The sequence below is a fragment of the Gopherus evgoodei genome, chromosome 8 (genome assembly GCF_007399415.2).
Source record: "Gopherus evgoodei ecotype Sinaloan lineage chromosome 8, rGopEvg1_v1.p, whole genome shotgun sequence".
Classification (NCBI taxonomy): domain Eukaryota; kingdom Metazoa; phylum Chordata; order Testudines; family Testudinidae; genus Gopherus; species Gopherus evgoodei.
The window spans coordinates 3482883-3508849 of NC_044329.1; the positions used below are offsets into that span (position 1 = coordinate 3482883).

Below are 25967 nucleotides of genomic sequence, written 5' to 3' on the forward strand. Positions count from 1 at the left end.
AAATTTTTCACATTTGCTATCTGGTCACCCTAATCAAAACATCTCTATCCATCACGCTGTCATCCGACCTTATCTGTAAGAGTGTGCCCTTGTATCACCTTTGGAGAGTGTGTTTCTATCATACTTAGTAGCAGGGTGTGCTGGTACCACCCTTCTGGAATGTGCTTGCGTGAGTGTCCTGCGCTTCTCAGGAATGTGTCTTATTTTGCAATATCAGCCCTGTTCTTGCCAGTTTCTGTGAGCTTGTGCTGTGCCTACAGCCTGACTTTTGCTAACTTTGCTTTATATTAGCAGGGCTTGACCACTACCTTAGGCCTCATACCAGGCATCTTATACAAGGCCTGATTTCTCATGCTCTCTCTTTCCACTCCAGCATGAATCAAACAGCAGGAGGCAGTTTGCTTACAGTTCCAAGTCTCTCTTCAGCCAGCCCTCTACCCAGAAGCTCTCTCTTTGGCTACATCTACATTACGAGCTAGGTGTGTGATTCCCCTGGTTGCGTACACAGGCTGATTCACATTGGGTAGCCACGATAGAATGGGTTCTGTCAGCAGAGGCATGGCGGGGCTATGCTGAATACAGACCCACTTGTTTGAGACAGGTTTGTACTTGTGGCTGCTATATGTGCTACCGTAGCGACACTGTCGGTGAGGGCTAGCATGACTGCATGTCCCCAAGCAAGACAGCACATGCCTCCCTCCTAGTGTAAACATGGCCTTAGCTGCTTTCTCAGGGTCATCCTACAAGTGCTTCTCTGGCTGTGTCTTGGTCTTCCTTGCTGCCTTCTCTGTCTGCATCTATCATCTATCTGCTGCTCTATCTCACACAACTCCCTCTAACAACAGCCAGTCCCCTGCATTTGCATTCAGCCCTCCACCCACATAGCTAAGATTCCTGACAGGTCTTTCCTGTAGCCAGTATTTTGGGTGGTGGGTCCTACTGTGACAGCTCTGTATTCCAGAAAGGAGCTTAATTGCCTTTTTTACATTTATCCTGAATGAAGAGCAGCTGCTCTGCCCACTAGACACAATGAGGTTTCACCCAAGCCGTGGCAGAGCAATAATTTCCGGCACACCAGGGTTGACAGAAATATGCCTGCTGTGCTTTTAACAGTCTGTGGTTGAGATTTGCAAAATAGCTTAAGGGATTTAGGCACCCATATCCCATTGAAAGTTAATGGGAGTTGGGGGGCTATGAAACTTTGGAGGCTTTGAAAATCCTAGCCTGTAGTATTAAACAGGAAGGCCACACTATACTCCCTCTTGTGAGACAAGTTCTGAGGTAAGTGAATCTCTGAGAATAAGGCCCAAAAACCAGAGCTCTGTCACCTGGTCAAAAAAAAAGAGCAAAAATGTTTCTTTTCATATACAACCTGGCAAGAGTTTTGAGGAGGGATTTGAATCAGGTGAGGAAGTGTCTTGCTGAACAGGTTTTGAGAGGCCCTCCAGGCATTGAGAATGCCATGGAAGAAGCATGGGGACAGAAGGAGGAAATGAGAGGGTCATCAAGCAGAAGGCAGCATTGGCACAATGTAGGGGACTGGGAAACTCAAAAAGAGACAAGGTCAGAGGCGGTTGAGGAGTCGTGAATGCAAGGACAGGGAGCTCCGTTCTTCATACCCTGTGCAAAGGGGAGCTAGTGGAAGGACTTGAAAAGGAGGGTTACTTCCTACTGGAGGAGAGGAGGTTGCAGTATGTAAAGCCTAAAAAAAGAGAAATTACACTACAGCCAGGCTCACTCAGCATTTCTGAAAAGTATACAGGCTGGTCGTCTGTCAGTTCTGGTACATTCCTGGAGTTTCTAATCAGCCTAAATGACCCATTCCCTGTTGCTTCGCTGGATCGTGCTACAGCTGTATATAGGTGAGTGTTTGCTTGCTTTACCAGTGTATGTCTTCAGAAGACAAAGTGAGATTCATTTTCTTTTTGGAATATTACAGAGCAAATGATATTCATTGTTTCTATTTGTATATACACCTCTAGCCACGTATAAGGTTGTAAACATGTACGTGACTTGCATTCATTGTTTCTGTATGTGTATATACAATATATCCCTATACGCATATAAGATTGTAAATATATATGTGACCTCTTAGAAGACTGTACAAATTATTTGAATTAGTGCCAATGCAGAAGAATGTATTAGTTAATTAGTTTATTAATTATTCAGATGTACTATTTGGTTCCCCTTTATACGCAAAAGTTGTGTGTAGGTTCTGTTGGTTAATAAGATAGCTTTGTATAACTATAACAACAACACAGAAGTAATTTTTTTTTTTTTTGTAAATCTAACTTTTCCTGCTTGCCCTGAGCTGAGCTGCCAGCCCCAGGTTTAAATATTAATGGAGTAATGCTTTTATAAAATGAGACAAAGCATGGGATTTGGTAAAGCTCTCTGCCTTGGCTGCACTCTGTTCAGATGAATGTCAACAGTAAAACTCCCGGTGGAAGTAAAGTGGGAGCAGAGTTATAGCAACAAGGAGCATGTTCAGAAATCCCACCCAAAATGTTTAATTATCTTCCATGTAAAATCTGGTGCAGAAGTACTACAAGAGATGCATGTTACAAGGAGAATTAGAAGAACTCAAGAGACTGGGTGGAATACTGGCCACAATTTCCAAACCTGGGTGCCTAGAGTTAGGCTCCTAAATCCATATTTGGGCATCTAGGGGGAATTTTCAGAAGAGCCTATGTGCCTTAGGAGCACAAGTCTAACTTTCAGTGGGCTTTGTGCTCCTAAATCACTTAGGCACTTCTGAAAATTCTGTCCTAGGTGCCTAAATATGGACCAAGTAACCTAACCTTAGTCACCCAGGTTTGGAAATTTTGTCCATGGTGTATAGAGGTGTTAAAATGCCAAATAGGATGAAGTAGCCATTCTAGCACTTACAGTAACTGCAGTATTCTTAAACCACTATCTGACAACCAGGGAAAGATTCGGATATTGGCAGAAAACAGTGAGAGACCAGAATTGATTCTGCCCCTTCACCAATCCCATTGAGATTCATCAGGCAAAATAACATAGCACAGGGTGTCTGATGCTTTCAGTGGAGCCAGAATCACACTGGAATTTGACACAGCCACAAAATATTTCTAACCCATTACCATGTCCATTATTGACCTGACTAAGAGGCCCCCATGAAGCTGGGGATAGCATGGGCGGTTGCTCAGGCTACCCTCCCGAATGCATACTCGGGGTTCAGGCGGGTTAGTACTCAGGCTAGGAACAAGGCCAGGTGCAGGGCAGGGTCTGGGCTGGAGCAAGGCAAGCACAGGGAGACATGCTCCTCCTCATGGCCCTTGTTCAGCACGATGCTAGAAATGACCAGGGACAGAATACAAAGAAGGTAGAAATAACAATTAAAACTTCAGGGGACATGGGGCAGATCATACAGCCTGGAGTAGACAAGAGGGGGTAAATCCTCCGCTGGCTAATGTCCCTTCAAATCAATGGACTTAGGCCAGCAGAGAATTTGCCCCAATATGTGAACTCTTCTTTTTTATTATAGTGCCCTTAGCTAAAAGTACCATCCCTGGCAGAACCATCCCTGTTAGCTCTGATTTCAGAATCACACCCACAGCTCTCCAGCCAGGGGTGCTGTGTGGCAGGGAGACAAACCCGGGGCTAAATGAGACGGGTTTGTCTATAAATGCAAAGTAAAGCTGAACACACTGATAGCCTGAGCCTGCTCTTGCAGTGTAGCTCCAGTGGAGTTACTCCAGGTTTACAGTGGACTCCATGAAGAGCATCAGGTTCAGTATGCTTGGTATTCAGGGGAATGCAGTGCCCGGGAAAGGTGCTGGCCCATTTGATAACTGGGGGGTGGAGCCAGCTCTGCAAAATGAAGACCTACCTTTATTTATTCTCAGAACAGGCACAGCATAAGCAATGGCAGGGCAAGCCTCCAGCACTGGCCTGCCAATGTACCTCAACCCTGAGTGAAGAGACCACCTCTAGACACACGTGGGTGATTTTTGGCCTTACTGCTGAGACAGGCATTTAGATCCAATTGTAACGTTATTTAGTTAGTTCGTTAGTTATTTTGTGGGGCAGGATTGAGATGGAGTGAGACTGCCAAATTCATTTCACATCAGCTCACCAAATAGATGGCAACCAGTTTCAGACCAATTTGGGCTGGGATTGAAATGGTGACCACAAGATGAAAGACTTTTTCCTGAGTAACCTGGGTCCCATTTTCTCAGCTTCTCTGTGGAATCTGCGGTGCCCAAGTACAAGTAAAATCGTCTCCATTTCAATAGACATGCCAGTTGGTCAACCCACGGGTTCTAAAAGATGGTTGCTGTGTACTCCCTCCTCAGGCATCTCCTTTGACAGGATAGCTGGAAAAAAATAAATAATAATAATTGATAATAGTACTCTCCAGAGCTCAGGAAAGATGGGAGCATTCCCTATCTTTATCTCCCTCCCTTCCCTCAGGGTAGGTGAGTATTGACCTCTCATCACCTTGTAATTCCTTCTCCTCCCACATTGGTGCCATGGCTCAGTGTTCCTCACCTTGTTGGTTGAGTAGGGAGCAAGTCTGCTCGTTCCACTGCACTGCACGGCTGCAGGACAATGAGAGCAAAGACTAATATACTACAAGATGCAGGCCTCTGGTCAATACTGGGAAGGCTGCCATCTTCTTTGCTAATAGCACTTAAATGTCCTTTCTCAGGGTATCTTAGAAGGTCTCTCAGGCAGGGCTCAGACGGGGATGACCCAGAGGGGTCACTATTCCACTATTAAAACAAAGTAACTAATGCAAAGTGAGCGGCAGAAAGGCAAAAGGAGTGTTCTCCCTTCTTACTTAAATATTTCGCTGACTGTCCTGTTCTCGGGATATGGTACTGCATGAGATTGAGGAGTAGGGCTGTGTATCCATGAAGTAAAAGGTCTTGACATTGCTTTCCCTGCTCTTCCTCCCCAGCACAGGGTGTGTCTGACATGATAGTGAGAGCGAAGGTGGGGCAGTCCATCAAGCTACCCTGCACCTACAGCGTTAGTCAAGAGCGTGACCTCAATGTCATGTGCTGGGGCCGGGGGATCTGTCCGTCATCTAAATGCAGCAGTGAAATTGTTCGCACTGATGGGCAGAAGGTGATATCTAAACAGTCTGGCAGATACCAACTAAAGGGTCCTATCACCAGAGGGGATGTGTCTCTGACTATAAGCAATGTGGACCACAAAGACAGAGGGGATTACTGCTGCCGCATAGAGATCCCTGGATGGTTCAACGATATAAAACGAAACCTGCATTTGCATATTTACAGAGGTGAGCAAAACTCTCTTCTCTGTCTGTAGAGAGAAATCCATTCTTCTGCCATTTAGGCTTTGACTATGTACCTTAGAGAATGGTAGGAAGGTGAAAAGACTTCCAAAGCCTAGAAAAAAACATATGGACCCACCTGTCGCTTTATAGAGACATGCCCCAATAACAACTATGTGGGTGACACCAGCCGATCACTGTGCTCTTGAAGGAACTCACACAGAAAAGCACTAGAAAAAGTTCAGAAAAGGGCAACTAAAATGATTAGGTGTTTGGAAAGGGTCCCATATGAGGAAAGATTAAAGAGGCTAGGCCTCTTCAGCTTGGAAAAGAGGAGACTAAAGGGGGATATGATAGAGGTATATAAAATCATGAGTGATGTGGAGAAAGTGGACAAGGAAAAGTTCCACTCCCAGTCTTTATTGAGGCCTAATGTGATGGTGTCCAGTTTGCAAATTAATTCCAGTTCTGCAGTTTCACACTGGAGTCTGTTTTTGAAGTTTTTTTGTTGAAGAATTGCCACTTTTAGGTCTGTTATTGAGTGACCAGGGAGGTTGAAGTGTTCTCCTGCTGGTTTTTGAATGTTATAATTCCTGATGTCAGATTTGTGTCCATTTATTCTTTCACATAGAGACTGTCCAGTTTGGCCAATGTACATGGCAGAGGGGCATTGCTGGCACATGATGGCATATATCATATTGACAGATGTGCAGGTGAATGAGCTCCTGAAGATGTGGTTGATGTGGTTAGGTGCTATCAGGTGTCCCTTGAATAGATATGTGGACAGAGTTGGCGCTGGGGTTTGTTGCAGGGTTTGGTTCCTGGGTTGGTGTTTTTGGTGTGTGGTGTGTAGTTGGTGGTGAATATTAGCTTCAGGTTGGGTGGCTGTCTGTAAGCAAGGACTGGCCTGTCCCCCAAGGTCTGTGAGAATGAGGGATAGGTTGTAGATCCCTGATGATGCGCTGAAGAGGTTTTAGTTGGGGGCTGTAGGTGACATCTTCTTGTCAACCCTCTGAAATGGGCCACTTTCATTACCACTTCAAAAGTTATTTTTCCTCCCTTGGTATCCAGCTGTCAGTTGAATTGTCTCATTAAACTGACCTCACACTTGGTAAGGCAACTCCCATCTTTTCAAGTATTTATACCTGCTCCTGTATTTCCACATCTGATGAGTAAGTTCTCGCCCAGTGGTCTCCAAAGTGGGGTGCGCGCACCTGAGGGGGTACACAAGAGGAATCCGTGGGGGTGCACGGGAGGAGGAGCTTCTTTTTTTTTTGCTTCGACAGTTCAGGCAGGAGTCTGATTTTTTTTTTTGCTTCGGCGTGGCAGGGGGTACGTGCTCAAAAATTTTTTACTGATGGGGTGCGCGATCAAAAAAGTTTGGAGACCATTGTTCTAGCTTATGCCCAGATAGATTTGTTAGTCTCTAAGGTGCCACAAGGACTCCTTGTTGTTTTTGCTGATACAGACTAACACGGCTGCTACTCTGAAACTTTTCACAAAGAGATCACTCCATATCTGACCTCTCAGTCTTCACCCTCAAAGGAACCTGCACAGCACTTTCAAAAGACAAGTCTGGGAGAATAAATTCATAACTTTGCTAGACACTAAAAATCATGGTCTTCATAAAGACACTGGATTTATGGCTTATTACAACAATCTGTAACCCACTCACCCCCGTTTTTGTCCCGTGACTTCAGAACTGTTAATGGGGCATTTCATCTTGAATAGTCCCTTAGAGTATGTGCTAACTACTTATGTTAAATAATCTGTTCCACCTTGACAGGTTTCAGAGTAGCAGCCATGTCAGTCTGTATCTGCAAAAAGAACAGGAGTACTTGTGGCACCTTAGAGACTAACAAATGTATTTGAGCATAAGCTTTCCTGGGCTACAGCCCACTTCATCGGAAGCATCAAATAAATTTGTTAGTCTCTAAGGCCACGTCCAGACTAGGTATTTAAATCGATTTTAGATACGCAACTTCAGCTACGGGAATAACGTAGCTGAAGTCGAATTTCTAAAATCGAGGTACTCACCAGTCTGGATGGCGCGGCATCGATGTCCGCGGCTCTCCGTGTCGATTCCGGAACTCCGTTCGGGTTGATGGAGTTCCGGAATCGATGTAAGCGCGCTCGGGGATCGATACACCGCGTCCAGACTAGACAAGATATAGCGATCCCCGAGCAATAGATTTTAACCTGCCGATGCTGCGGGTTAGTCTGAACGTGGGCTAAGGTGCCACAAGTACTCCTGTTTTTGCTCCACCTTGTATCTAGCTGTGACACTCTGAGTGCCTTTCCCAGACCTGACAAAGAGCTCCGTGTAGCTCAGAAGCATGTCTCTCTCATGGTCCAATAAAATATATTACTTCACCCTCCTTGTCTCTCTTTATAGAGAAACAGAGGTGTGCTTGGTGACTACTACTGAACATTCAAGGCCAGTGATCTCCGCAGTGCTCTAAACTATGACCTGACACATGTAGGCATACAGGAGTGAACAATCCTACCATATCATGCAAGAGTTCGGTGGGAAATGGATTCTCATCCCATGAATATTTTCAAGAATGAATTTTTTTCTTGTCTTGAATCAGGACAAAAAGTCAAAATCTTGAAAATAGTCACAAACCGAAAAATTCACAAACCAAAGAACTGTTCTTTTTTTTTCATTTCAGGTCAATCAAAACATTTTGCTATGCAAATTTTGAAATGTTTCTTTTTGGTTTTGACCTTTTAAAACCTTTTTCAGTCTATTTAGTCTAAATTTCAAAATGAAGAGTCATTCTGAACTGGAAGATTGAAATTTTTCATTTTGGAAAAAAAAATCAAAATGTTTCCTTTTTACTCTTTTGAAATGTTCTTTTCTCAACCCCCCTTTTTTTTTTGAGTCAGGAAATTCATCAAACCCAATCCTATTTCGTGAACAGTCTTGATGTTCCTGAATCAGCATTTTTCAACAAAAAAATTATTAAAAAATTCACAGCTGCCTCTAATCATGGGGAGGAACTAGTGAAGTCACAGCTCAATTCGGGATGATGGCTGGTCAAATATTATTTCTCAACATTTTTTTTGACAATTCTTTTTAACCTTAACAAAAATATGCACAGAAAGTATCTGCTTTCCTTGAAAAAAATTGATTTTTCATCAAAAAACCAAAAATTCCAAACCCAGAAATGTTCGGCTTTAGGGATTTTGGCTGTACATTTTCAGGTTTTGGATTGTCCATTTTTGGACCAAAAAAAATCAACATTGGCTATGCAAAAAAAAAGTTTTCCAACCAGCTCTATTTGGGACTCATTTCTTACCTAGTTAACTGGTCTTTTAAAGTACCTGTTCATCAGCCTCTCCTCAGAGTTTTGGCAAATACATTGTTTAAATTCAGTTATGGTTTGGCTTTGTTTTACTTAAGTTCTATTGAAGATGTTCTGATCTGGCTTCTCTTTATTTCATTTCAGCACCCACTACTCCCGCAAAGACAACCACAACTGCCCTCCCAACACCCACTACTCCGCCCCTGATAACCACTGTTGCACTCCCAACACCCACTACTCCCGCAACAACAACCACAACTGCACTCCCAACAACCTTTCCTTCCCTGACAACCATTTTCCAGACAGCTTCTGTGTGCATTGAAGATGACGATTCCAATTTTTTCACAACAGAACATGGTCTCCCTACTGCAGGTATGAAAAACAGACAGCTCTGAGCATCTCTCTCACTGTGCCATGGCGAGGTTGGCACAAAAATGGCAGAAAAACATACCTTAATATGAGCATTCCTGTTCCCCCAGCACAAGCTGATGAATTATCCATTCTTTTATCTATTAAGTGAGGGATGCTTTCAGTCTACTTTGCCACCTATTTTAGACTGAATGCTTTCATGTAACTTTGTTTCGTTTTATGCTATTGAGTCATGTCCTTTCACTAATACTGGTACAAATTTACAGTAACTCCATCAGCTTCAATCCTCTCCTGGAAGGCACTTCAAGAATTAATGTTGTAGGTTTCACTGTGCCCAGAGGTAGTGCTGACTCTTCTGTGTCATATACGCTTACTCCTGTTGCATTCATACATCTCTCTCTGTGCTATCTCCACTTCCCTGCTCCACAAGACAAAGTCCAGTTCCACTTCCCTTCTGCTCTTTCTTGTTTTCCTCAAGCACCTTTGCAATGTGAACATCCATGCCACTTAGAGACTCTCCAGAGACTAGAGCCTCTTGTTTAGAGGGCCTCTGAGGCTGGTAGTGAGTGATGGTGGGACAACAGGGTGAAGAATCAAAGATCCATTTGGGCCCCAGTTCAGGAAAACACCCCTGTTGAAGAAGGTTGCTTAAGCACCTGCTGTGCTTGATGAAGTCAATGGGACTCACGAACATACTTAAAAAGAAGCACATTCTTCAGGGCTTTCCTGCGTCAGGACTTTATTATTAATTAGTAGGCAGCACTGATAAACTACTTGCCCTTTCATTCATTTTCTTAATGCTGAGGTTGGTCTTGTTTATCTTCAATTTTATCTGTCTCAATGACTTAATTTCCTCAGACTGATGTTTGCACGCAGTGCTGCTTGCAACTCTTTCCAGTTTTTATCTTGTTTGATACTCATTGTGACATGAACATTTTGGGACAGATTTTCACAAATGGCCTCTAGTACTGCACCCATACCTTTGTGTCCACAGTTAAAGACAGGCACAATTCATTATGCCCACAACTGAATGCATTTTGATGGCTATGCAGCAGAATTGCCAGTGAAGGTAGTTATCATAGTCATGCAACTGACGAAGTGGGTATTCACCCACGAAAGCTCATGCTCCAAAACGTCTGTTAGTCTATAAGGTGCCACAGGATTCTTTGCTGCTTTATCATAGTTAGGCACCTGAACTGCAGATATAAATGTCTACAAATTTTCACCCACATTTAGCTAGCAACTCAAAATTGCACTAGAAATTTGGAAGACTATGTTTTTAAAAAATGGTCTTTTTAAGCATCTGATTTTGTCTCCATGACTACAGAATCACCAACTACAGTTCTGATCTCCGAGAGGACTGAAAATGTCGATTCTGCTTTCATTACAGAAGGTGTTGTTCTCAGTACAGGTATGTGTGATAAGATACAGGTGCAGAAGATATTTGATCACTGGGCTCAGAGCTCTGACAAGTCATCATAACCAGAAGTGCTGGCTGTTCTTGAATGTGTATCAAAGATTCATTTATAGTTATTTAATCATCTGGAAACAATTTGTATCACATGTCCCTGTGGATGCTGACTCAGATAAAAATGCTACAGCTGATAAGGAAATCACAGTGTGATGGGTGAATCCACATCAGGGACGAGAAAGGGGTAAAGGACAGTTAGGCACATTCACCCCACCGGCGCAGTAATTAGATTGTTACTTGTCAGCCAGAGAGGGTGGGACTAAAGGACGATCAGCTGATGAACTCAACAGACACCTGGGCCTTATAGATAGGCTGAGGGAGTTCAGTATGGAGGGAGAACCTGAAGGATGGCTGGTTTCTGTGAAGGGGAAAAGTGCCAGAGACTAGAGGCCTCAGGAAAACTTGGGCTGGGTGCGGCAGTGCTTGATACCTGGGCCAGGAGAGGTGGGGAAACCCCTGGGAGGGGTTGAACAGGGGGCTCAGAGGATAGGTTGATTCTCTGGGACTTTGGACTACACTTGCACATTTTGTTAGGCCATGTCTACATCTAAAATTTTGCAGCGCTGGTTGTTACAGCTGTATTAGTACAGCTGTATAGGGCCAGCGCTGCAGAGTGGCCACACTTACAGCAACCAGCGCTGCAAGTGGTGTTAGATGTGGCCACACTGCAGCGCTGTTGGGCGGCTTCAAGGGGGGTTCCGGGAACGCGAAAGCAAACCGGGAAAGGAGACCAGCTTCGCCGCGGTTTGCTCTCGCGTTCCCGGAGCCACCCAGCAAACCGCAGGGAAGGAGACCTGCTTGCTCGGGGTTCCGGGAACGAGAGAGCAAACCGGGGAAGGAGACCAGCTTCGCCGCGGTTTGCTCTCGCGTTCCCGGAGCCACCCAGCAAACCGCAGGGAAGGAGACCTGCTTGCTCGGGGTTCCGGGAACGAGAGAGCAAACCGGGAAAGGAGATCAGCTTCGCCGCGGTTTGCTCTCGCGTTCCCGGAGCCACCCAGCAAACCGCAGGGAAGGAGACCTGCTTGCTCGGGGTTTCAGGAACGAGAGAGCAAACCGGGAAAGGAGACCAGCTTCGCCGCGGTTTGCTCTCGCGTTCCCGGAGCCACCCAGCAAACCGCAGGGAAGGAGACCTGCTTGCTCGGGGTTCCGGGAACGAGAGAGCAAACCGGGAAAGGAGACCAGCTTCGCCGCGGTTTGCTCTCGCGTTCCCGGAGCCACCCAGCAAACCGCAGGGAAGGAGACCTGCTTGCTCGGGGTTCCGGGAACAAGAGAGCAAACCGGGAAATGAGACCAGCTTCGCCGCGGTTTGCTCTCGCGTTCCCCGAACCACCCTGCAAACCGCAGGGAAGGAGACCTGCTTGCTCAGGGTTCCGGGAACGAGAGAGCAAACCGGGAAAGGAGACCAGCTTGATTACCAGAGGCTTCCTCCTTCCACGGAGGTCAAGAAAAGCGCTGGTAAGTGTCTACATTGGATTACCAGCGCTGGATCACCAGCGCTGGATCCTCTACACCCGAGACAAAACGGGAGTACGGCCAGCGCTGCAAACAGGGAGTTGCAGCGCTGGTGATGCCCTGCAGATGTGTACACCTTCAAAGTTGCAGCGCTGTAACTCCCTCACCAGCGCTGCAACTTTCTGATGTAGACAAGCCCTTAGTCTGGAAGGGTTTGAACTAGCCACTTCTCAGCCAGCGGGCTGAGTGACGCACAAAGGCAGATGGCCTGCAGGCGGTGCTGGAGATGCAAACTTCTGCAACACTGCACCCTGACACAAGGGGCACTCTTGAAGTGATGACGCACCATTACACATAGTTTCTAGTATCCCAATGGAAATTGGAGACCAGTAGTTCTCTATCACAGGGTCTCTAATGCATGTCGATCTCTGTCAGGCAGTAACATTTCCCCACTTCACTAACTGGAACGGGCCTTGTTTGTTCCTGACCCTTGTCCTGGTCCAAGGTACTGCTTTCCGAGATTTGATCTGACATCAGTTCAAAAGTGGCAGCCGCCCTCTTGGCCAGCACATCAGGGACCTCCAGAACTAAAGGCATGAGCTGCTACAGCCTGAGTTAAAGAGCCAAGCCTCTGTAAGTGGGAGCTGCCACTGCTTGCATGGATCGGCCCAAAGGGTACCACACACTCACCAGTGGGTTGTGCAGGCTCATGGAGCATCTTACCCAAAGCCCACTGAAGTCAAAAGAAAAACACCCATTGACACTGGATCTAGCACAGAACATTCAGTGGCAGTAGGCAACACCAGTCCCCTCCTATCTAAATTATTTAACTCCTTATGATTACGGAAAGCAATAGGGAATTACAACAACCCTCTAATAATGTCACCTCCAGTCCTCCTTCAAAGTAGAAATAATTGGGATGCAAAATAACTGAACAAACGAGGCCATGTTAAGTCTGACCATGCTGGATGCTTCCTTCACCCTGGCCAATCATGCTTCAATGGGAGCTCTCACTGCTACGTTTATTTGCATATGAGCTCATTACTTTCTCATGAGGCACCATCAACTCTTTCCTCTACTGCATATGATAACATAGAGGCTGCGATTTCAGTCCTGCAACACCACAGTTTCGCAGTTAAACTGATTTGAAACAAATGATGAAAGAAATTCAAACACTGGATTTTTTTTTTCACAGAACAGTTAAAATTCACAAGCTGCCAGAAAAGGTCAAATTAGAAGAGTGACACTTAGAAAAGTGCCCTGTGTTTTTTCCCCAATGTCAATAGCCCACTTGTGGAAATGTCAGCAAATAAGGCCTTAAAAAAGAGGAAATCTGACCTTGGGAAAGCCATAGCTGTGGTCTTTGGCTAGCGCCATACTGTCTCCTAAGGCCCCAAGAACAACAAAGCTGAGAAATTCTCTTGGTTCATTCACTTCTTGTAGGCACATTTGCTTTCCTGTTTTTTCAGAAACAGCTGATGCATGAGGAGAACATGGGCCTTCTAAAAACGCTGTCTCACTTTTTGAGGGAAACATTTGTTCCGGCCTTGTAGCTCCCTCCCTGGTTAAGACATAAGTGAACAGGAGTTTGCTGGCCCTTGTGGATATTCCTTCAAGCCCATTAGCCCCCACTGGCAGGCTTTGTTCGGGAAAGGCTAAGAACTTGAGCAACAGGAGGTGTTGCCAATCAGGACTGAGTAGCGATGGGTAGAGCTGTGTGGGAGAAGCTTACCCACAAAGTCAGCCCACACATTACACTGCATTACACTGAGCTTTCAGCCCCTCATTCTTTCAGCGTCCGAAGTGGAGGCAAAGCACCATAGGTGTATTCTGCACAGCCTTTGGTAGTAGGCTCCTCAAGGGTCAGAGGTAGCAAGGTGAGGGGATGAGGTGTTTGAATCTAACCCTGATCTGAATTTTGTGGCTAGATTGAAATCCAGGGCTGGCTCCATATTCAGCTCCACATTTTGCACTTTGGGCCCAGGCCTACATCCCGTCCCTTCCACTCTCCTTCCTTGTGCTCCATCAGCTGGGCATTGCTCTGCAGGGACGTTACTGGAGTAAAAAAATCACTTGTAAGCTGACTGCTGAAACGTTGATTAGGTACATGGAGGAACCACTGAACGATATCTTCTCACATGCTGTAGCCTGAAGTGATTTATCTGATCCAGTGCAAAGAACATGTGAAAATGCTTACTCTGTAAGTGGTAACCCATGTTCTAAATGGTCAGCAAAGCACACTGATGGAGTAGAAAAACATAGTAAAACATTGCAGCTTGAACTCCATAATCAAATCACTCCGTGTATGACTACACTGCAATAAAAACTGGTGGCGCCAAGTTCCAGAGCCCAGGTCAGTCTGCATGGCTATTTTAGCCCCTCAGTCTGAGTCCTGCGAGCCCAAGTCAGTTGACCTCGGCTCTGAGACTCAATGCTGTGGATCTTTTCATGCAGTGTAGACCTACCCTCTGTCTGTTTCCTTCTGCATTCCATGTCTGAGAAAGGCAGCAACAGGACTGATGAAATCACGTGTTGCTGTCCTTCCTCTTCTGAGCTTCTGCATTCCCAAGCAATGTTTACTCGAGGAACTGATTTTAGCTTCTTGTCTTCTTCGGCTTTGTTTCAGTGACTGCAGTTGCCACTGTCCAAAAATCTACTGTGAGGACTGATGATGGTCACACATCCACAGACAATCCATTTGATACAGGGAGAAAGAATGTCACCATTTACAAATATTCTGTGTTTACATGTTAGTGCCCACCTTCCAGGGAATGAGCCAAATTATCCTGTAAAGTGGCTAGATTTGATCTGGGTGAGGTCTGCTCTAGGGGGAATCAGTGGCTGGATATAATACATTGTGGAAATGTGACCTGACAGTATTTGGACCTCTTCGTTACAGTGGCTCTGACTTCAGTATGCTACACATGCATATTGATAAAATGTAGCATGGCTCATTTCAGCAAAATAACAGGACAGGCCTACTGTCTTGTGAAAACTCTGAAATCTGGGGTGAACCCCAGGAGTTCTGGGACTGTTAGAAGTTTCTGTTTGTTTTAATTCCAGGGACAGTTCCCCTGGTTACAGTCCAGACAACCCCTGAGGGGAGTGAAGTGAATGCTATTTCTGACGCTACATTTCCCTTGACATCTGCAGGAGGCTCGGTGAAAGAGGGACTCGATGAAGGTCTGGAGAGTATAATTAATTTTTATATTTGCTGTAGCCTTGTAGGTGTGTACAGGTTTGCGGAGGACAGTGGAGTTGTCAGTGGAGATTAATTAAGTGGGATGGACATGCAGTTTAGGAAGAAAGCTGAGAAGTTCCATTTTTTTTATATTATCCTGCACAGACAATAGAGAATAGGGACATGAGGAGAGGATCCTGCTCTCAGGTGTACATGCAGGGTAACTCCACTGAAAGCTGTCTGACTGTGAGCAGAATATGATCCAGGGAATTCAAATCTTTCTACTGCCCTTAGGAAAAGCACATTGCTTTATTCCTCATAAGGGCAGCCTGTGGCTGGGGCAGGAAATCCAATATATATGCATGGCCTGTACCATCTGCTGGTTAAATAGTTCATCTCTGCACTCCACAGCCTAATCTGTGGAGCACAGCACGGTTCTGCAGGTGGCTGCTGAGCAGTTCAGAGGCACATTTATTCTGTCTATGTTATTGTTGCAGTTTTAAATTCACAAGCCATTCATTTAGGGCAAAGGCCTGATTGCACTAAAGTTGGTGGCAAGTCTCCCTCCACCCCCCACGACTCCAGTGAAGGATCGTTTGTCCCTGAGTGTGTTGCTACATCCTGTAGAAAGGAGAAGTGGGATTGTTGCTTCTGTAGGCTGTGCATTGCCCACACGCCAGGGGCCCCTTGTACCCCACCCCCCATGCCCACCTCCACAAGTTTCCTGCATGCCACACTCCCATCCCTCTCTATTTCAGGGACTCTCTGCACCCCCTGCCCCTCATGCCAAGGGCTATATGTACCCTCCATTTCCCCCTCCCTTCATACCAGAATCTACATCCTCCCTCCCATGCCAGGGGCTCCGTGTGCCCCCACTCCCCTCTTTGCTTGGCCAGTACAGTAATCTCTTATTTCATACCGTGAGGCTATTCCTAACTTAATTATGGAGACTTAATTAGTGCTTGCCCAAAATTTAGAGACTCAGCCCGACAGCTAATTTGGATCTCTCTGGTTTAGTGAACACCCATAGTGCCTGCTCTTTGAATTGTCTTGTTGGTGTTATGAGAATGGAATATTTGAATTTAGTTCTAGGTTTTGGTGGCACATTTTGTATTTTTTTAAAATTTCTGTTTTGTTTCAGTGACCATATTTTTTCCACTTGCTAGTCAGAAGGATTGAATAAAAGTGCATCTATTCCTTATATACCCAAAAAAGATCGCTCTATGGTTAGGGAGAACATTACTGAAATTAAATGCAGCGATCCAAGCCATTCTCATGACTACTACTGGTGTTTATCGTGCAGCAGGACTGCTGGAATTGATACCTGCAGTATTCTGCCTACTGGGGTACTATGTCTCCTGATGGTTCTCATTTACTTTAGCAGGTCCTCGGATAATTGGTCCTTTGCTGAAGGCAAAACTCTAACATGTTTTGTTAGAGCAGCCTCTTTAGTATAGCTAAGGAGGAATTTATGCCAGAAATCAGATGACTATTGCTTTTTGATAGGGATGAGAATCCAGCACAGATGGACCTGACCCAGCCCAGGAGGAAATGCAGTGAATGTGTTATTATGTTGAGTACATCATTTTACAAAAGGGCTGCCCTGCTGATGGTCTAGCTAGAACTCTAAATGGAACAGTGTGGTATCAAGAGCAACCACAGAGCCTGAACCAGCAAACAACATACCACTGTTTAAATGTCACACTCTCACACACCCATTCAAAGGGATTATGACTTGCCTCTCCCAAGAACAGAGTGAAGTAGATGTAAGTGACAAAACACTGAAGAGCAGCTGAATGATATCAAATAAAAAAAGAGAGGCCAATTTTTGCCGCTGACTTGAATTCCATTTCTCAGGCCATTGCATCAGGTCCTTTGTGAACAAATGTGTTCAACGCAGTACATTGATCAAAAGCAAACTGCCCTTTAAGCATGGTATAAGTTAAGGCTAGTACTTTGCTAGTGAAATCTTGGCGTGGAAGCGAGGATTGAAATTGACCTCTCTGTCTAAACAAAAATTTCAAATTCTGTGGGCTAAATGCTCAAACCTAGCCAGTTGACCTGCATGCACAAGTCCAATATCCCCATCTAACTGAGCACCTAAATTCCCACGTAAGCAGGCTAAATTGGCATATGTAATTTAGGAGGCCAGTTTGGCAAACTGCTCCCTACTATTTTAATGACAAGCATCACACATCATTTCATTCACTGTTGTATATCCCTGCAAAAGCAGCACCTGGAGGAATGTGCTTCTGGAATTAATGAACTCTAAGGTGGTAGAATGCGTTAGCCTGAAGCTGGATCGGAAGAATGCCAGACGCAGGCCCCAAATGATAAAACCTTCTGTATTAGGAGGTGCCCAATCTGGAGGGGGAGGGATGGCTCAGTGGTTTGAGTATGGGCCTGCTAAACCCACAGTTGTGAGTTCAGTCCATGAGGGGGCCACTTAGGGATCTGGGGCAAAATCAGTACTTGGTCCTTTTAGTGAAGGCAGGGGGCTGGATTCAATGACCTTTCAAGGTCCCTTCCAGTTCTAGGCAATTGGTATATCTCCAATTATTTATTTATTTTATTTTATTTATAAAGCAGTGGAGTTGTAAGTCGTTAGACTCAGGCCTCCTTTTATTAGCTACCTTTCCACTGCTCCACTCACATCTTTTTAAAAATTTTATTTTTGTGCCATTCAAGATAAACAAAAAGAGAAACAGCTCCAGGGGGAGCAAAGACGACAGAATATTATATCAGAAGTACAAGGAAAACTGTTGTCCACAATGGGGGATTTAATATACATAAAAACACAGCTTCATTTTTTAATATAACAAATTTAATTCTATTTAGCACAGTAATGATATTCTAAATAACAAACTTTCCCTCACATCCATCTAAATCTTCATTATAAATCGAAATACTGGTATCTTGTTCACCACATTGATTGGCCTGAGTCTAGAATGGTAGTCAGTTAATTTACCATTTAGCGAAGTCCCACGCTCAAACCACTTATCACACCTGTGGTCTTAGGAAGTCTTTTTCTATGTATGGGTGAATGTGCATATGACTCAGTCAGGCACCAGAATGTTTTTGCCAGTATAGGTTATGTGGTTACTTTTATATCACATATTTGCCTTCCGAGCATGATCTGTAATGTCACTGCAGCAGTCAGTTTGAATATTAACATGCCCAACCCAGTACACCGAGTTCAGTGGGCTGCTCTTTAATCACAAGGGTCCCAATCCTGTGAAGCATGTAAGTGCCTCCTGTGAGGAGCTTACTGCTCTCAACTCTAAGACATTAGCATCTTGCAGAACGGGGTCCATTATAAACTAAGGCCAGTCCATCGCTAGCACTATATCACCAGGGCATGATTTAAAGTTCACTGTGAACATGGTTTAAATAAGAAATGAGCAAACCAAGCTTTGCAGAGCACTGCACCTTGTGATGCATCAGAAATTCACTGTGTTGGGACCACAGCTTCCTTATTTTACAAGTTAAAGAACATATATAAGAACAGCCACATTGGGTCAGATGAAGGGTCCATCTAACCCAGAATCCTATTTTCTGACAGTGGCCCATGCCAGATGCTTCAGGGGAATAAATAGAACAGGGTGATTATCAAGTGATCCATCCCCTGTTGTCCAGCCCCGGCTTCTGGCAGTTAGAGGTTTAGGGACACCCAGAACATGAGGTTGCATCCCTGACCATGTTGGCTAACAGCCATTGGTGGAACTTATCTAATTTTTTCCACCCAGTTACAGGTTTGGCCTTCGCAACGTCCCCTGGCAATGAGTTTCACAGGTTGATTGTGTGTTGTATAAAGAAGCACTTCCTTTTGTTTTCTTTTAAGCCTGCTGCCTATTAACTTCATTGGGTGACCCCTGGTTCTTGTGTTTTGGGAAGTGGTAAATAACATGTCCTTATTCACTTTCTCCACACCAGTCATGATTTTATAGACCTCCATCATATCCCCCCTCATTTGTCTCTTTTCTAAACTGAACAGTCCCAGTCTTTAATCTCTCCTCATATGAAAGCTATTCCATGCCCTCAGTCATTTTTATTGCCCTTTTCTGTACGTTTTTCATTTCTGGTATATCTTTTTTGAGATGGGGTGACCAGAGCTGTGCACAGTATTCAAGGTGTGGGCGTACCATGGATTTATATAGAGGCAACATGATATTTTCTCTCTTTTTACCTATCCCTTTCTTAATGGTTCCTAAAATTGTTCACTTTTTACATTTTACAGCACTTTGCACTTTCTTGTTAAGTCCTCTTAATGTTGTTTGGTTCTGTGTTGCTTAAGAGCAAGGGAAGAAAGCCCACCCAGTGCTTGGGGTACTAACTTATGACTCAGGAATCCAGGGTTCAATTCCATACTCCACCAAAAACTTCTGTGGGACCTTGGGCAAGTCACCGAGTCTGCCCATGCCTCAGTTTTACAGATGGGGATAATACCTCATTCCTATCTCACAGGGCTTATGTAGGCATAAATGCATTAAAGATTGTGAGATGCTCAGATACCCCAGTAATGAAAACCAGATAGACACCTCAGATAGACAGATCAAGCTGCAACATAATTGCAGGGGCATTTGTGGGAAAACACCTGATTCTACAGATTTTTCCTGTGATATTTTAAATCCTATTAGCATGTTCAAGTTACCGTGATAACACATAATCCTAACAGAAATTAAACTGAATGGTCTTATGCCTTATTCACTACATCTGATTTATGGGCATGCTCACTGGAGTGAAAATTTCATCACAGGAAGGTAAGTTTCTTTCTGCTTTTCTTCACTGTTAGCTCTTGTGACTTCACCCTTTCCTGAAGAATATTGACACATTTCCTGATGAATACCTGCCATTCCTTAGCTACAAATGAGATTCATCCTACAATTTAAAGCTTCATTTTTATTTGGGGCCATGCTTACTCACACTGAGTAGGACCTTCACAAATTTGACTTCATATATTTAGGTTCTGTTCGACAAGGGTATCAGACTTTGGCCCATACTCATTTTATTCTCTGCTTTTTCTGTTGTTAGAGACTTCAACAGATTCAAAACTCCGGTCAGAGAAAAGTGTAGATAATCCAACACAGGTAAAAGCTATTCTAAGTCTGAGAAACAGAGCTGGGCAAAAATTGTCATGCAAATAGTTTTTCCACCAAATGCAAATTTGGTTTGACTGAAACCATTTGTGAATTTAGGCCACATTCGATGAAGCGTTTGAGCTGAAAAAAAAAGTTTAAAATCTATATTTTGGAAATGTCAAAAACATTTTGCTGTTAGTTTCAGAAAGACATATTGTGCCAGAATGTAAAAAACAGAAAATTTTAAAACCCTGGCAAACAAAACAAAACTTTCCAAAATGTATTTTGAGTTGAACAAAATTATTTCTTCTATTGTTATCTTTCAGCTCAACCACAGAACTCAAATATCTGCCATTAACCCAGCCCTGCTCAGAAATGTCTGATTAGTTAACAGCCTGCCTGACCTGTCAGTCATTTAAATAGCATTTTATGTTAAGTTCACACTGTCTGCAAAGTAGCATGGTAGGTGATTTAAAATTTTTCCGTGGGAACATAGGAATTCCCAGACTGGATCAGTCCAGTATGCTGTCTTTGACAGTGGCCAGCACCAGATGGTTCCAAGGAAGGTGCAAGAAACATTGGCTGATGTGTTGTGCCATTTTTCATGTCAAGAGGGCTAGAGTGACTTTTAGATATGTCATGCTGAGTCTGACCAACTACAACATACCCATTTTTATAAGATCGGGTGCCAATGGCTATGTGAGTGGCAAGGAAAAGTTCCTATGCTTCCCTGGTCTCACACCCCGAAACTGTTCCAGATGTGCTGGGCATGGTGATTCTTTGCCGCCTCCCCTCAGTTCCAGAATTAAGTTTTTCTCACTGTATAAAATATTCATGTACTTTGCAGATAAAATTCCTCAGATTCAAACCACGCTGTCTGCTGCCGTGGGAACAGGGCACTGTTTGAAAGGGACAAACATTAGGTAACCCATCTTTGAGGTTCAGCCAGTGGTGTTCACTGATGGCTTTGTGCCAAAACCTGTGAATCGGACATTTTCCTTTCTTGGCTAGTGAAGTCTAAAAATCTATAGTTGGTTGAGGTCATATCTTTTATGAGCCCAACTTCTGTTGGTGAGAGAGACAAGCTTCCGAGCTACACAGATCTATACCTTCCCAGGCCTGCAGAAGAGCTCTGTGTAGCTCGAAAGCATGTTTCTCTCACCAACAGAAGCTGGTTCCATAAAAGCTATTACTTCACCACCTTGTCTCGCTAATACCCTGATACTGACATGGCTACAACAACAATGCATATTGTTGGTTGGGAGAGACAACCATTTTGATCTGGCCCTGTGGGTTCAGATAAACTGGGGCCTAGTTAGAGTTTGGTTTCTGCTTAACCAAAACCCACTCAAGGAGATTTTGCAAAAGCAACCTCTGGTTTTGCCAAATCTCCAATTTATGCAAAACAAAAATAAGCTTGGAATTACCAGAATACACACTCCAACTACCTTTCAAAACATACCACAAAGTTGCATGTAGAATTCCTGATTTTTCTTCAGTATTCATGAGGAAGGCTCCGAAAATCCATCCTGAAATTTACACTACAAACTCCAGCTGAATGCAGACATTTCAGAGTACTCATCGGTTAGACCAACCAGACTTCAATTAAACTTACCAGAGAAAAAGCATAGTTTAAAAGTCTTTTCTGCTTTCTTCCCCCCCATTAGCACCTACAGAATGAAATTCCAACAGTAATCATCAGTGTGGTAGTGACAGTCATTCTTCTCTTCACATTCCTGCTCATAATGTTCTTGACATGTAAGTATTTGAGGGTAGGTGTCCATCTTAATGTTCTGCATTGGCTGTTGGTCTGATGTGGATCCCTTTTGCATCTTTCTGTCCTCCAGATATTGAATTGAAATATTGAATTGCTGACACAAGGCAGATGTGAACTATGCATTATATCTTGCTGTTCATTGCCTGAGTGCTTTCGATTCTTGCTTCCTGGAAATATGTGAAAACAGTTTGTTCTTATTTAGTGAAGACTGGGTCAAAAGTGGGGCCTGGTCATAACCAACCCGTTATGGAGAAGGAGCTTGATTCTAACCTCATGCTAGTTTTACACCGATGTAACACCACTGACATTAAAAGAGGAGAATCAGGTTGAAGGTATTTGGAGCTGCATAACAGAAGGCAGATGTTGAATTGCAAATCCAGATATGGGGAAACTGATGCTTAAAAACTTATGCTTAATACATAAGTAACAGCACTACAAAACTGCAGAATTTGTTCTTGGAAGCAGTTCAATATAGAGATATGTACAATGGGCAAATTCTGCTCTCCGTTTAAATCTGGAGTGACTCAACTGAAGCAGAGTTTGGTGACTATACAGAGCCTGTTTCTCCTAGCGGTGTTAATGGAGTAACACCTGTGTAATGGAAAAGCAATGTGCAAAGAGAATCAGGCTCACAGTACTTATTGCTTTTCAAAAGGATGATCTCTCCTGCAAGTGGCTAGGGGAATTAACCTTATCCCGGTGTTACCTTGATTCCACGAGTGAGGAGAATCCTGATGAATTGACAGCCAGTAAACCCAGCACTTTTCTTTACAAGTGCAGTGAACCTATTTCACTCCAGAACATTACTGGTTACACGTATCCATGTGAGTTCACTCTGTTTAAGATGTTTTTAACCACTTCAGTGCACTTTATTCCCCTGGAGATCATACCACCCTGTTCGTTTGGTGGAGGTTTCCTTTCCTGACAGGCAGGACTGGAAGAGTTTAGGAGGAATTCACTGCTGGCCATGATGTGGTAGGAAGCAACCTCTAAGAAGCCAAAGCCCGTTCATCACACATGCATGTAACTGGCGTGATTCTGATCTGACTGACACAGGTTTAGCATTTGTGAAAATACATTGAGTTTACTGGAGTTACTCCTGACTTTACTTTACTCCTGACTTTACTCCTGAGTTACTCCGGTATAACTGCAGGTACGTCTACACAGCACAAACACCAGCAGCAACAAGTCTCAGACCTTGGGGTAAACTGACTTAGGCTCATGAGGCTTGCACTGTGGGATTAAAAATAGCAGTGTAGCTGTTCAGGCTGGGGCTGGATCCAGGCTCCAAGACCCTCATCCCCTCCGGATTTCAGAGTGCGGGTCCAGCCCAAGCCTGAATGTCTACACTGATATTTTTAGCCCTACAGAGCAAGCCTGGCGACCCTGAGTCTGTTGACGCAGCTCTGAGGCTTGCCACCCTGGATCTTTGTTTGCTGTGTAGACGCACCCTTAGATCAGGGCACTGGTCCCTGCTCAGCTGCTATAAATTTTGCAATATTGTCTTTGTATCTGAGTGCATTAGAATTTCATTAGAATTATGAGTTTATTTTTCCTTGTCAGATTCTAATGAGCACTGCTTTGTTTTTAGATAAACGCTCGGGGAAGTATCAACTGCATATGATAAAAAGGTAATCTGTTTTGTCATTTCCCAAGAAAGGGTCGAAGCTTGGTCCTACTGAAGGGCATATGGGATTTGCCATTGATTGCAATGGGAGCAGGACAGATTGTACATGCTGTGTTAGAACACTGACCTCCAGACCACTTTACTCCAGACAATCAAGCATTGCTGCTTAGAAATTGCACACAATGGAGTAACAAATAGACAACCTGAACACTGAAGAACTGCTAATGGTGGTGCTTGATGTCATGTAGTGACTTCAGTTCAGTGAACTAAATAGCCCACTTCAGGATTTGATCAAAGGCCTTGAGGAAATGGCACACAAGGCCCTGATTTACCTGCCACGTGGGTGTAAATAAGGAATAATCCCTTTGGTGTTACACTGGGGTAAATTGGAGAGAGAAGAGAATCTGGTGTGCACAACTGGCCTGGTTCTCCTCTGACTTGCACAACTTTTACACTAGTATAACTCCATCTACTTCAATGGGGTAAGTTATGATTTACACCAGAGCAAGTGAAGGCAGAATCTGGCCCATTATTATGCCCAGCCAGGAAAGCAGTTTTTTCTGCTGACACTTGACAATGTAAGAGTTTCATGTTCAGTCCACAGTGAAGAGGTGTTCATGCCAAGTAGGCAAAAGAGGATAATATGCGTGATGAAGGTCTCAACAGAGGAGTGAGGCAACTCGAATTCTTTCTTCGTAACAGGTTTATCTCACAGCCAACATATGGCTACTGTACAGTTTAGCATCCTCTTTGGATCCCATTGATGCAAATAATTGATTCCTTTCTTTGCATTTTAGGAGCTGAGATTTCTGATTGTTTCACCATACTCTGAAATGTTTTGTTGCTTAGTCAGAATAGAGGATGGTCTGTAAACAATTTGACCACTAGCACATCAGGTGCAGATGTTTACCAGTAGTGAGTAGCTGAATTTTCAGTGGAAGATGGCCCCCAGCCATCTGTCTTATCATGCACATAACCAATTCTACTGTGCTGAACATGGAAGAAGGGGAAATTCTTTTCCGATTCCCTATGGAGATCAGTTTACACTTGAGACTTCAAGCCCTGAACTTTAATGCAAATGGTCCAGCAGGTGTAAATCGTCATTACTCCATTAAAGACAATGCAGAGATGCCAATTAACATTAGCTGAAGATCTGGTCCAATGGTTTTCTCTTCCTCAAACTTCAATAGGAATTTGCCTAGGCAAAGTTTAAGTTAGGATCTCAGGATTTGGCCCACCAGGATGGGCCCATGTATTTGTTTGCTACCCCAATAATAATCTGCACTTCTTGTTACAGCTCAGACTTATCTGGAGAACAAATTCCCAATGGAGTGGAAGAAGAGAATACCCTTTTCACTCTGCAGCAGATACCTGACAGCCATTCATTATCACAGGGAACATGTCACGATCCTGTGGAATCCAGCATCTAAACGAGGCTTTTTCATGCTAGGCTGGAAAATAAGGATTAATTCCTTGCTAACCCTGGAAATAATGATGGGTACAAACCAAAACCCAGATCCAAACACCTGAACTGTGGGGAGTTTAAAACCTAGAAGCAGATTTTACTCAAAGGTTTTTAAGCATTTAACTTCCAGGGGATCCCCTGAGGATCTGGGCCTTTTCCTCTTGAGCCATGTGTAAAACTTCTGGATAAAGTGGCCTCTGTTAGAAGATATTTTACCCATTGCTTGCATCGCAGAATTCTTAGTCTCTTAAACCCCAGCCCTGGAACTGCTTGCTTATGAGTAACTTCAAAGCACATAAGTAATCTTGCTGAAGTCAACTGGACTACACATATCCTTAAGATCTGAGCCTTATTTATCAGTAACAGCAGGAGCGCAGGAACAATTTGTATCGTGAGGGTGCTCAGAGCCATTGAACCAAGCTGTAAACCCTGTATGTGATGGAAACCACTTGAAGCCAGGGGTGCTGTGTTACCACTGGAATAGATTTTACCTTTCTTTATATTCTCCTAACCCGACTGCCTGAATACATGCTGTGGCATGAGCAATAATAAAGAGAAGAACTAACCTGGATGATTAATAGTTTTGCAATGTCAAAAACCCAAACCATTAACTCTCATTCCTTTTGTAGAATCAAAGAAAAATTAAGAGATGAGGTGGCTCATGGTCTAAATCAGATGTGACCAAACTGTGGATCGGGGCCACTTGTGTTCCTTGGGCTGGACATCATGGCATTAAATGTGCCTGGGTTAATAACAATTTGTATTTGATTACAAATTGAAACTGTGTTCCCTGGGCCGCACCGTGAGACTTTAAAACTGAAGTGGGTGAATCAGTTACACCAGAGGTCTCCAAACTGTGGGGTGCACCCCCTTACGGGGGCATTGAGGAACATTTGGGGGGGCACAGCAGGGTATGGACCAGCCCCCACAGCGGGTCAGGAGGGAGGCCAGTTCTGCGCCAACGCCACCTCCA

General features: G+C 44.1%; 1 protein-coding gene across 1 annotated transcript in view; it reads left to right on the forward strand.

Moving 5' to 3' along the window:
* The window catches only part of LOC115656119 (T-cell immunoglobulin and mucin domain-containing protein 4-like), a 39163-nt gene extending 13724 nt beyond the window's left edge, over positions 1-25439 (forward strand). Inside the window, exons 8-15 of the mRNA XM_030572430.1 lie at positions 4928-5272; positions 8719-8946; positions 10271-10354; positions 14930-15049; positions 20079-20134; positions 21793-21883; positions 23494-23533; positions 24827-25439. Coding sequence (XP_030428290.1) covers positions 4928-5272; positions 8719-8946; positions 10271-10354; positions 14930-15049; positions 20079-20134; positions 21793-21883; positions 23494-23533; positions 24827-24959 — 1097 coding nt within the window. The 3' untranslated portion in view covers positions 24960-25439. The remainder of the gene's footprint in view (positions 1-4927; positions 5273-8718; positions 8947-10270; positions 10355-14929; positions 15050-20078; positions 20135-21792; positions 21884-23493; positions 23534-24826) is intronic.
* The last annotated feature ends 528 nt before the right edge of the window (positions 25440-25967 follow it).